The sequence below is a fragment of the Coregonus clupeaformis genome, chromosome 6 (genome assembly GCF_020615455.1).
Source record: "Coregonus clupeaformis isolate EN_2021a chromosome 6, ASM2061545v1, whole genome shotgun sequence".
NCBI classification, from domain to species: domain Eukaryota; kingdom Metazoa; phylum Chordata; class Actinopteri; order Salmoniformes; family Salmonidae; genus Coregonus; species Coregonus clupeaformis.
In genome coordinates, this window is record NC_059197.1 from 50775780 (window position 1) to 50789418 (window position 13639).

Below are 13639 nucleotides of genomic sequence, written 5' to 3' on the forward strand. Positions count from 1 at the left end.
TCATCAGGCGTCAAGCTTCCTTTTTAAGAGGCATTTTCTCAGCTATCAGCAATACAGGTATGATTGAAGAATGAAGCAGGTGTTAATCATGGGCTTTGCTACACAGAAAGCAGCAGTTGACTACTCCATTGTCAACACTCCTTTGAAAATATTTTGGACCAGAGTGAGGCTCACTCCACTAGCCTACCTGTTGTTCCTGCAGTGAGGATTCTTCATAGGCTTTTTACAGATAAATTATGAAAACCAACCAGTACGCAAATTTGGTTGCCAAATGAACGGCTCTCTTACTGATGCGATTTGGTGGGCTACTGATGAGTCACTCACTTTAATGCCACTGTCTGGCAAGTCCTGATGGACTTCATATCAAAAATACAAACGAGATCATTAGTTTACTTGTTCTTTATGCAATACCATGGACATAACTACGTTGTATGATTTTATGAATGGCAAGGATATGAGATCGACTTTATTCAGTTAGTTCGACACCATTTATAAACTAGTCAAGCTTGCTGTTAATCAATAAAATCACAATAAGCCTATGCGCCAGAAGTTTGTGGCTGCATATGAAGCGCAAAGGAAATTAAATTAATGTGCCAGAAAACAATGGGCTGAGTGGATTTCGACTCATCGTTACCACATTGTATGGGACGTGCAAATTGACTCACATAGACGATGAAGGAGCATCATGCTTTCTCCCTCCGTGTAAAGAAATTTGACTGCAACCATAGTTTACACAACACACAGGTACTGGGAGGCTGGACAGACCGCAGACTTTAAAACCAGCAGTATTTCCCTGTCATCGCTCACTTTGTGACTGACAGGCGCCTGTCCTATCAATAGATCGCTAGATGATGAATATTAGGCTTGGGCGGTATCTAGATTGTTATACCTTCATACCGACCTTGTGCCTTACTGGGATATTCAGTAATACCATTGCTGAACACAAGGGGTGCTATTTTCTAACCCCACTGAGTCTCTGTAATCTCAAGGTTAGCAATGCTAACAAATACATGTAAAACCCCATATAGAATGCTAAATCCCATATAGAATGCTAAATAAATGCTAACGAGCGCATTGCAAAGATTTTATACAGTCTCTGACCTAAACTATTTTCAGGACAGACATCCCAGCTCATAAAGTTATAGAATTAAGTAAAAAGTGTACGCACAAAACCAGTATTAGACAGCAAGGTTCTTGATACAAGAGGGGATTCTCTGCTGTTACCAAACAGCTTGATTTTGGAAGAAGCTAACCACTTAGCTAGATAGCTAACTAGCTACTAAGTTAGCAAACCAAATGCACAACTGTAGAGCTTTTAGCACATTCAATACTGTAACTAGGTCACCTGGCACATGCTGCACAACAGTGAGTGACTCACAAGGCTCCGTTCTCACATCATTGTGTGCTTGTAAATAAACACCATGTGACTGGGGACTACTGGTAAGCTTCAGAATGACAAATTGTGACAGGTGAAATGAAAAACATGATATTTTATCTTCTAACGTATTGCACAAGTTGATTGCAGGTATTTACTTAAGTAGCTACAGATATTTTATTAAACTTAAAATAAATAGTTTCAACAGTATTGGAAAAACCATCCCGTGGCTATTTACAAATACCCCGGTATACCGCCCGAGCCTAATGCATATCGTTCATTCTAGTGGGAGAGGGCTCAGCAGACCTTTTTTTTCTTCTGACTTGCGAATTGTAAAAATAAGTAAAAACAGTAGTTAATTTAACTGGGAAAAGGTAACCGGCTGAAAATAAGTGTGTAACCGGCTGTATAGCCGACAGCCGGCGCTAGTGGAAAACACTGATCCTTGACCTTCCAACATAGTAGCCTATTGCTTGAGTTTCTGTGACTTGTTACCTAGGTCTAGGATGTTAGGATTTATGCCATAGTCGGAACACATCTGACAGTCCTCTTCTCTGTACAGGTAGAGCACCTATCCCAGTGTCTCAGAGGAGGAATACCAGCCAGGCCAACCAACCAGGAGGTGCCGATCTCTCTTCATCTCAAACCAAGGTACGGTATCACTCACTATGGGGTGTCCACCAACTCTGGCCAGAGTGGGTGAAAAATGCGCTTTGGTGATGAAATTTAACTTCCTTATGTTATAAAATACATTTTACCAAGACAAATATGATTATTCATGTTCTGAATCATTCAGTGGGGGTCTCTCTAACATTTAATTGACAGTACAGTATATCCAAAAAGTCCGATTTTTGTAACCTAATACATCCGATAATAAGCATCGAGCTCCGTTGACAGAGCGGTGCAGCTTTCTCGGTGCAACTTTCTTTACATGTTGTGGTCGTCTTCAAAGTTGTGTCCGCGGGTCGCAAAAAGCAAAATTAGCATTATACGAGCTGAATTAAATGTAAAAGGCTTTGAACATAAAGGTTGCGGTATGCTCCGTTGACATTTCAGAGATAGGTTTGTTTTTGTGAGAAATCTTCGAAAAAGAACACATTTTGAATTAATATGAAAAGTAGGAGTCTAACAATTTACCGATGATGATGCGCTCCCGATTCAAATGTTTAATATACAAGTGCATCGGTCCGCTGCCCCCAAACCGATCCAAATTAAGCATGCATCGGTCCATAAATTGATTAAAACGTTATGAATCGCTGATTCACTCATATTTTGTATCACATTTACATAAGTATTCAGACCCTTTACTCAGTACTTTCTTGAAGCATCTTTGGGAGTGATTACAGCCTCGAGTCTTCTTGGGTATAACGCTACAAGCTTGACACGCCTGTATTTGGGGAGTTTCTCCAATTCTTCTCTGCAGATCCTCTCAAGCTCTTTCAGGTTGGATGGGGAGCGTTGCTGCACAGCTATATTCAGGTCTCTCCAGAGATGTTCGATCGGGTTCAAGTCCGGGCTCTGGCTGGGCCACTCAAGGACATTCAGAGATTTGCCTCGAAGCCACTCCTGAGTTGTCTTGGCTGTGTGCTTAGGGTCGTTGTCCTGTTGGAAGGTGAACCTTCGCCCCAGTCTGAGGTCCTGAGCACTCGGAGCAGGTTTTCATCAAGGATCTCTCTGTACTTTTCACTGTTCATATTTCCCTCGATCCTGACTAGTCTCCCAGTCCCTGCTGCTGAAAAACATCCCCACAGCATGATGGTGCCACCACCATGCTTCACCATAGGGTGCCAGGTTTCCTGAAGATGTGACGCTTGTCATTCAGGCCAAAGAGTTCAATCTTGGTTTCATCAGACCAGAGTATCTTGTTTCTCATGGTCTTGAGAGTCTTTAGGTGCCTTTTGGCAAACTCCAAGCGGGCTGTCCTGTGCCTTTTTACTGAGGAGTGGCTTCCGTCTGGCCACTCTACCATAAAGGCCTAATTGGTGGAGTGCTGCAGAGATGGTTGTCCTTCTGGAAGGTTTTCCCATCTCCACAGAAGAATGCTAGAGCTCTGTCACAGTGACCATTGGGTTCTTGGTCACCTCCCTGACCAAGGCCCTTCTCCTCCGATTGCTCAGTTTGGCCGGGCGGCCAGCTCTAGGAAGAGTCTAGGTGGTTCCAAACTTCTTCCATTTAACAATGATGGAGGACACTGTGTTCTTGGGGACCTTCAATGCTGCAGACATTTTTTGGTACCCTTCCCCAGATCTGTGCCTCGACACAATCCTATCTCGGAGCTCTAGGGACAATTCCTTCGACCTCATGGCTTGGTTTCTGTTCTGACATGTACTGTCAACTGTGGGACCTTATATAGACAGGTGTGTGTGCCTTTCCAAATCATGTCCAATCAATTGAATTTACCACAAGTAGACTCCAATCAAGTTGTAGAAACATCTCAAGTATGATCAATGGAAACAGGATGAAGCTTAGCTCAATTTCGAGTCTCATAGCAAACTGTCTGAATACCTATGTAAATAAGGTATTTCTGTTTTTTATATTTAATAAATTAGCAAAATATTCTATCAACTTGTTTTCACTTAGTCATTATGGGGTATTTTGTTTAGATTGCTCAGGATTTTTATTTATATAATTCATTTTAGAATAAGGCTGTAACTTAACAAAATGTGGAAAAAGTAAAGGGGTCTTTTCTGCAGCATTGAAGGTCCCCAGGAAGTCAGTGGCCTCCATCATTTTTAAATTGAAGAAGTTTGGAACCACCAAGACTCTTCCTAGAGCTGCGCAATCGGGGGAGAAGGGCCTTGGTCAGGGAGGTGACCAAGAACCCGATGGTCACTCTGACTTCCTCTGTGGAGATGGGAGAACCTTCCAGAAGGACAACCATCTTGTCAGCACTTCACCAATCAGGCCTTTATGATAGAGTGGCTAGACGGAAGCCACTCCTCAGTAAAAGGCACATGACAGCCCACTTGGAGTTTGCCAAAAGGGACCTAAAGACTCTCAGACCATGAGAAACAAGATTCTCTGGTCTGATGAAACCAAGATTGAACTCTTTGGCCTGAATACCAAGCGTCACATCTGGAGGAAACCTGGCACCATCCCTACGGTGAAGCATGGTGATGGCAGCATCATGCTGTGGGGATGTTTTTCAGCGGCAGGGACTGGGAGACTAGTCAGGATCAAGGGAAAGATGAACAGAGCAACGTACAGAGAGATCCTTGATGTGGCCCAGCCAGAGCCCGGACTTGAACCCGTTCTAACATCTCTGGAGAGACCTGAAAATAGCTGTGCAGCAACGCTCCCCATCCAACCTGACAGAGCTTGAGAGGATCTGCAGAGAAGAATGGGAGAAACTCCCCAAATACAAGTGTGCCAAGCTTGTGGTGTCAAACCCAAGAAGACTCAAGGCTGTAATCGCTGTCACTAGGTGCTTCAACAAAGTACTGAGTAAAGGGTCTGAATACTTATGTAAATGTGATATTTCAGTTTTTATTTTTAATAAATTAACAAAAGAAATCTAAACCTGCTTTTGCTTTGTCATTATGGTGTATTGTGTGTAGATTGAGGGGAAAAAACAATGTAATACATTTTAGAATAAGGCTGTAACCTAAAAAAGTCAAGTGGTCTGAATACTTTCCGAAGGCATTATGTATTATGTAAGAACAATGGTGCAACACAAATAAAAAATATTATTTTATAACATGCGCTTTCTCCCACGTTGGATAGTGGTCGCTGTCCGTGGTTCTGAAACACATCAGTGCGCTGTTGAATTGGCGCCTTTTCCTAGACCATGTTGCTATGTGCCTAATAGCAAAGTTAAAAAGCACATTGGTGTTGAGAGCAATGCAGCGGAGTTAGGAGACAAGAAAACAGCCCTTGCCTTAATTGTCTAAGAAAAGTGAGGAGAGTGGAAACCCCAACTTAATTAGGTATATAATTGTGGTCCTCTGTAGCTCAGCTGGTAGAGCACGGCGCTTGTAACGCCAAGGTAGTAGGTTCGATCCCCGGCACCACCCATACACAAAAATGTATGCACGCATGACTGTAAGTCGCTTTGGATAAAAGCGTCTGCTAAATGGCATATTATATTATTATTATATAATCAATAGCCTACCTGTTGAATGTGCCTGGCTTTATAAATCATCCATATATATCTACAGAAATAAGACAGCTCCTGCTTCTGTTGCCTGTTTGAGTGTTTGTTTAATAACCTACTGATTCCGTGAGCACCAAGCCTCACGCAACCACATGTCAGATAAACAATTTCAAAAATGTGTCTGTTTTTAATATTTGCTATGTTGTAATAAAGGCTTTACACTTTTTTCCGTCAGACCAGCCTCTGTGGTATTATTTATAATTAATTTAGTGTTTACACTGTTCCAAATTGTCCGAAAATTATATTTATAATAAGAACCCTCCTTTTTTCCTTGATCTCATTATTATTATTATGATCATCATTATAATAAGCAATGTCATTATCATTAGTAGGCTTAGTACAGTGAGGGGGAAAAGTATTTGATCCCATGCTGATTTTGTATGTTTGCCCACTGACAAAGAAATGATCAGTCTATAATTTTAATGGTAGATTTATTTGAACAGTGAGAGACAGAATAACAAAAAAATCCAGAAAAACGCATGTCAAAAATTTTATAAATTGATTTGCATTTTAATGAGGGAAATAAGTATTTGACCCCCTTTCAATCAGAAAGATTTCTGGCTCCCAGGTGTCTTTTATACAGGTAACGAGCTGAGATTAGGAGCACACTCTTAAAGGGAGTGCTCCTAATCTCAGTTTATTACCTGTATAAAAGACACCTGTCCACAGAAGCAATCAATCAATCAGATTCCAAACTCTCCACCATGGCCAAGACCAAAGAGCTCTCCAAGGATGTCAGGGACAAGATTGTAGACCTACACAAGGCTGGAATGGGCTACAAGACCATCGCCAAGCAGCTTGGTGAGAAGGTGACAACAGTTGGTGCGATTATTCGCAAATGGAAGAAACACAAAATAACTGTCAATCTCCCTCGGCCTGGGGCTCCATGCAAGATCTCACCTCGTGGAGTTGCAATGATCATGAGAACGGTGAGGAATCAGCCCAGAACTACACAGGAGTATCTTGTCAATGATCTCAAGGCAGCTGGGACCATAGTCACCAAGAAAACAATTGGTAACACACTATGCCGTGAAGGACTGAAATCCTGCAGCGCCCGCAAGGTCCCCCTGCTCAAGAAAACACATACAGTGGGGAAAAAAAGTATTTAGTCAGCCACCAATTGTGCAAGTTCTCCCACTTAAAAAGATGAGAGAGGCCTGTAATTTTCATCATATGTACACGTCAACTATGACAGACAAATTGAGGGAAAAAATTTCCAGAAAATCACATTGTAGGATTTTTAATGAATTTATTTGCAAATTATGGTGGAAAATAAGTATTTGGTCACCTACAAACAAGCAAGATTTCTGGCTCTCACAGACCTGTAACTTCTTCTTTAAGAGGCTCCTCTGTCCTCCACTCGTTACCTGTATTAATGGCACCTGTTTCAACTTGTTATCAGTATAAAAGACACCTGTCCACAACCTCAAACAGTCACACTCCAAACTCTACTATGGCCAAGACCAAAGAGCTGTCAAAGGACACCAGAAACAAAATTGTAGACCTGCACCAGGCTGGGAAGACTGAATCTGCAATAGGTAAGCAGTTTGGTTTGAAGAAATCAACTGTGGGAGCAATTATTAGGAAATGGAAGACATACAAGACCACTAATAATCTCCCTCGATCTGGGGCTCCACGCAAGATCTCACCCCGTGGGGTCAAAATGATCACAAGAACGGTGAGCAAAAATCCCAGAACCACACGGGGGGACCTAGTGAATGACCTGCAGAGAGCTGGGACCAAAGTAACAAAGCCTACCATCAGTAACACACTACGCCGCCAGGGACTCAAATCCTGCAGTGCAAGACTTGTCCCCCTGCTTAAGCCAGTACATGTCCAGGCCCGTCTGAAGTTTGCTAGAGTGCATTTGGATGATCCAGAAGAGGATTGGGAGAATGTCATATGGTCAGATGAAACCAAAATAGAACTTTTTGGAAGAACTCAACTCGTCGTGTTTGGAGGACAAAGAATGCTGAGTTGCATCCAAAGAACACCATACCTACTGTGAAGCATGGGGGTGGAAACATCATGCTTTGGGGCTGTTTTTCTGAAAAGGGACCAGGACGACTGATCCGTGTAAAGGAAAGAATGAATGGGGCCATGTATCGTGAGATTTTGAGTGAAAACCTCCTTCCATCAGCAAGGGCATTGAAGATGAAACGTGGCTGGGTCTTTGAGCATGACAATGATCCCAAACACACCGCCCGGGCACCGAAGGAGTGGCTTCGTAAGAAGCATTTCAAGGTCCTGGAGTGGCCTAGCCAGTCTCCAGATCTCAACCCCATAGAAAATCTTTGGAGGGAGTTGAAAGTCCGTGTTGCCCAGTGACAGCCCCAAAACATCACTGCTCTAGAGGAGATCTGCATGGAGGAATGGGCCAAAATACCAGCAACAGTGTGTGAAAACCTTGTGAAGACTTACAGAAAACGTTTGACCTGTGTCATTGCCAACAAAGGGTATATAACAAAGTATTGAGAAACTTTTGTTATTGACCAAATACTTATTGTCCACCATAATTTGCAAATAAATTCATTAAAAATCCTACAATGTGATTTTCTGGATTTTTTTTCTTCTCATTTTGTCTGTCATAGTTGACGTGTACCTATGATGAAAATTACTTTTTAAGTGGGAGAACTTCCACAATTGGTGGCTGACTAAATACTTTTTCCCCCCACTGTATACAGGCCCGTCTGAAGTTTGCCAATGAACATCTGAATGATTCAGAGGAGAACTGGGTGAAAGTGTTGTGGTCAGATGAGACCAAAATGGAGCTCTTTGGCATCAACTCAACTCGCCGTGTTTGGAGGAGGAGGAATGCTGCCTATGACCCCAAGAACACCATCCCCACTGTCAAACATGGAGGTGGAAACATTATGCTTTGGGGGTGTTTTTCTGCTAAGGGGACAGGACAACTTCACCGCATCAAAGGGACGATGGACGGGGCCATGTACCGTCAAATCTAGGGTGAGAACCTCCTTCCCTCAGCCAGGGCATTGAAAATGGGTCGTGGATGGGTATTCCAGCATGACAATGACCCAAAACACACGGCCAAGGCAACAAAGGAGTGGCTCAAGAAGAAGCACATTAAGGTCCTGGAGTGGCCAAGCCAGTCTCCAGACCTTAATCCCATAGAAAATCTGTGGAGGGAGCTGAAGGTTCGTGTTGCCACATTAGTGTAAACAATAAATAGCCCTAAACCGTTCCATTTTGGAAATTGCATTCATGAATGAATGCAACTGTTTTTACGTTTTTGCTGTAATAAAGGCTTTACAAAAAAAAAGAGAACGTTACAACAGACTCTCTGGTAAAAATTATATTATATTGTTAAAATCATTTTATATATAAATATCTCTCACAAACACACACTGTATATATAACAGCACCTGTTTGGCACACATTATATGCACACAGCGCTTGCTCCTTTTTTTTCTTGATCTCCAGTATTTTCCACAACTAGTCAAATTTATTCCACACATCTGAATTCATCTTTACCTCCTGAGCAACCAGTAAACAGTAAACATTCCTCCATTTCGAGTATCATGCTGTCACATGTTTTACATGTTCAGAGTTTGTTATAACCAATTTATTGATGTGATTATTTACATTTACGTCATTTAGCAGACGCTCTTATCCAGAGCGACTTACAGTTAGTGCATACATTTTTATTTTATTTTTTATACTGGCCCCCCGTGGGAATCGAACCCACAACCCTGGCGTTGCAAACGCCATGCTCTAACAACTGAGCTACCTCCCTGCCGGCCATTCCCTCCCCTACCCTAGACGACGCTGGGCCAATTGTGCGCCGCCCCATTGGTCTCCCGGTTGCGGCCGGCTACGACAGAGCCTGGATTCAAACCAGGATCTCTAGTGGCACAGCTAGCACTGCGATGCAGTGCCTTAGACCACTGCGCCACTCGGGAGACATGATATGATATGCTATAGGCCTAGGTCCTATTGGCCATGTGCATGCGATGCATACATGTGTCACATAAAGAGAGCAAGGTTTGAGGGAATAGGGAATATTTTTCCTGAACAAATTAGGGATTTCAGTAACACAACTTTTCAGTCAAATGGCTGTAATTATTTGTACTTTAATTTATTTGCACAAAAGAAAACAAGTGATAAACAACAATACAGATAAAAAATAAAAATAAACGGTGTGCAAGTGTGGTTGGAAGCCCAAGGGCTAATATGAAAACCTCACCACAAAAAAACAATATACAATACGTAAGTACAAAAATAAAGGTTTGTTAAAACAGATAACAAAACCTACTAATTATAAATGTATAAATTAATTGATCAGTAATCGCACACAAAAACAAACAATATTTGTTTTGTTTAAGTGTGTGTGTGTGTGAGAGAGAGAGAGAGTTAGGCTATATGGAGGAGATTACTGATTAGTTTGGTTCATCAGGCTAATTGGCGTACATTAATGTCATATAGACAAGATATTGAGTTTCTTAAACAAAGGTGCAGATGGAGCCAGGTAATTGGAGGAGGTGTCTAGTCTTGCAAATGTATTTTGTAGGATGAGTAATTTGTGTAGATAAATGAGATTTGGGTAAATTAAGCTATAGTATAAAGTTAGGAAGCAAGCCTGATTTTGTATTTTATTTATTTATTTCACCTTTATTCAACAAGGCAAGTCAGTTAAGAACAAATTCTTATTTACAATGACGGCCTACCCGATTAACCAAACCACTAATCTTTCTGATGATACCAACATATGTAATACCTCGCGACTAGCTCTTAGGAAACTTTGCAATATTTTGTTTTTTTATGTATAATTTTTTACATTATTAGCTCAAAGTGTTTTGCGTCGTTACATACAGCCGGGAAAAACTATTGGATATCAGAGCGGCGGTAACTCACCAGCATTACGACCAGGAATACGACTTTCCCGAAGCGGATCCTTTGTTTGCTCTCCCCAGGGCAACTGAACTGATTCCAGTGGCTGACCCAAAACATCGCCGGCGGAGGAGAGGCACTCGGAGCGGCCTGCTGGTCCGACTTAGGAGGCGCGCACACCACCCACCGCTAATGTTCAATCTTTAGTTAACAAAGTCGACGAACTACGGGCAAGAATTTCTTTCCAGAGAGACATCAAGGCCTGTAATATACTCTGTTTTACGGAAACATGGCTCTCTTGGGATATTCTGTCGGAATCGGTCCAGCCAGATGGGTTCTCAGTTCATCGCGCAGACAGGAATAAATATCTCTCCGGGAAGCAGAAGGGCGTAGGTGTGTGTTTCATGTTTAACAACTCTTGGTGTAATTGTAGTAACATAGAGGAACTTGAGTCCTTCTGTTCACCCGACCTAGAATATCTCACAATCAAATGCTGACTGTATTATCTCCCAAGATAATTTTCTTCGGTTATAGTCACGGCTGTGTATATCCCCCCTCATGCCGATACCACGACGGCCCTCAAAGAACTTCTCTGGACCTTATGCAAACTGGAAACCACATATCCTGAGGCTGCATTTATTGTAGCCGGGGATTTTAACAAAGCAAATTTGAGGACTAGGCTGCCGAAGTTCTATCAACATATCGACTGTTGTACTCGCGCTGCTAAAATCCTCGACCATTGCTATTCAAACTTCCGGGATGGTTATAAGGCCCTCCCCCGCCCTCCTTTCGGCAAATCTGACCACGACTCCATTTTGCTTCTCCCTTCCTATAGGCAGAAACTCAAACAGGAAGTACCCGTGCTAAGGACTATTCAACACTGGTCTGACCAATCGGAATCCACGCTTCAAGATTGTTTTGATAACGCGGACTGGGATATGTTCCGGGTAGCTTCCGAAAATAATTTTGACATATACACTGAAACAGTGACTGAATTTATCAGGAAGTGTATAGGTGATGTTGTGCCCACTGTGACTGTTAAAACCTACCCTAACCAGAAACTGTGGATAGATGGCAGCATTCGCGCAAATCTGAAAGCGCGAACCACCGCATTCAACCATGGCAAGGTGACTGGGAATATGGCAGAATACAAACAGTGTAGCTACTCACTCCGCAAGGCAATTAAACTGGCAAAACATCAGTATAGAGACAAAGTGGAGTCGCAATTCCACGGCTCAGACACGAGACGTACAGTGGGGAGAACAAGTATTTGATACACTGCCGATTTTGCAGGTTTTCCTACTTACAAAGGATGTTGAGGTCTGTAATTTTTATCATCGGTACACTTCAACTGTGAGAGACGGAATCAAAAAAAAAGAAAAATTGCCAGAAAATCACATTGTATGATTTTTAAGTAATTAATTTGCATTTTATTGCATGACATAAGTATTTGATACATCAGAAAAGCAGAACTTAATATTTGGTACAGAAACCTTTGTTTGCAATTACAGAGATCATACGTTTCCTGTAGGTCTTGACCAGGTTTGCACACACTGCAGCAGGGATTTTGGCCCACTCCTCCATACAGACCTTCTCCAGATCCTTCAGGTTTCGGGGCTGTCGCTGGGCAATATGGACTTTCAGCTCCCTCCAAAGATTTTCTATTGGGTTCAGGTCTGGAGACTGGCTGGCTGTGTGTTTCGGGTCGTTGTCATGCTGGAAGACCCAGCCACGACCCATCTTCAATGCTCTTACTGAGGGAAGGAGGTTGATGGTCATTGGCAAACTTAAGACGGGCCTGGACATGCGCTGGCTTGAGCAGGGGGACCTTGCGTGCGCTGCAGGATTTTAATCCATGACGGCATAGTGTGTTACTAATGGTTTTCTTTGAGACTGTGGTCCCAGTTCTCTTCAGGTCATTGACCAGGTCCTGCCGTATAGTTCTGGGCTGATCCCTCACCTTCCTCATGATCATTGATGCCCCACGAGGTGAGATCTTGCATGGAGCCCCAGACCGAGGGTGATTGACCGTCATCTTGAACTTCTTCCATTTTCTAATAATTGCGCCAACAGTTGTTGCCTTCTCACCAAGCTGCTTGCCTATTGTCCTGTAGCCCATCCCAGCCTTGTGCAGGTCTACAATTTTATCCCTGATGTCCTTACACAGCTCTCTGGTCTTGGCCATTGTGGAGAGGTTGGTGTCTGTTTGATTGAGTGTGTGGACAGGTGTCTTTTCTACAGGTAACGAGTTCAAACAGGTGCAGTTAATACAGGTAATGAGTGGAGAACAGGAGGGCTTCTTAAAGAAAAACTAACAGGTCTGTGAGAGCCGGAATTCTTACTGGTTGGTAGGTGATCAAATACTTATGTCATGCAATAAAATGCAAATTAATTACTTAAAAATCATACAATGTGATTTTCTGGATTTTTGATTCCGTCTCTCACAGTTGACGTGTAGCTATGATAAAAATTACAGACCTCTACATGCTTTGTAAGTAGGAAAACCTGCAAAATCGGCAGTGTATCAAATACTTGTTCTCCCCACTGTATGTGGCAGGGTCTACAGATAATCACGGACTACAAAAATAAACGCAGCCACGTCGCGGACACCGATGTCTCGCTTCCAGACAAGCTAAACACCTTCTTCGCCCGCATTGAGGATAACACAGTGCCACTGACGAGGCCCACTACCAAGGACTGTGGCCTCTCCTTCTCCATGGCCGACGTGATTAAGACATTTTAAGCATGTTAACTCCCGCAAGGCTGCCGGCCCAGACGGCATCCCTAGCCGTGTCCTCAGAGCATGTGCAGACCAGCTGGCTGGTGTGTTCATGGACATATTCAATCTCTCCCTGTCCCAGTCTGCTGTTCCCACATGCTTCAAGAGGGCCACCATTGTTCCTGTACCCAAGAAAGCAAAGGTAACTGAACTAAATTAATATCGCACTGTAGCACTCACCTCTGTCATCATGAAGTTCTTTGAGAGACTAGTCAAGGATCATATCACCTCTACCTTACCTGTCACCCTAGACCCACTTCAATTTGCTTACCGCCCCAATAGATCCACAGACGATGCAATTGCCATCACACTGCACACTGCCCTATCCCATCTGGACAAGAGGAATACCTATGTAAGAGTGCTATTCATTGACTATAGCTCAGCATTCAACACCATAGTACCCTTCAAGCTCATCATTAAGCTCGAGGCCCTGGGTCTGAACCCCGACCTGTGCAACTGGGTCCTGGACTACCTGATGGGCCGA

General features: G+C 42.9%; 1 protein-coding gene across 6 annotated transcripts in view; it reads left to right on the plus strand.

The window, feature by feature from the left end:
• Positions 1–13639, plus strand: part of LOC121532334 (aryl hydrocarbon receptor nuclear translocator-like protein 1) — a 29989-nt gene that overhangs the window by 4765 nt on the left and 11585 nt on the right. For all 6 annotated transcript variants that reach the window (XM_041838233.1, XM_041838232.1, XM_041838235.1 and 3 more), the window contains exon 2: positions 1938–2026. Coding sequence is in view for 2 of the 6 variants with exons in the window: in XM_041838230.1 (XP_041694164.1) it covers positions 1938–2026 (89 nt within the window). In the remaining 4 variants the exon portion in view is untranslated. The remainder of the gene's footprint in view (positions 1–1937; positions 2027–13639) is intronic.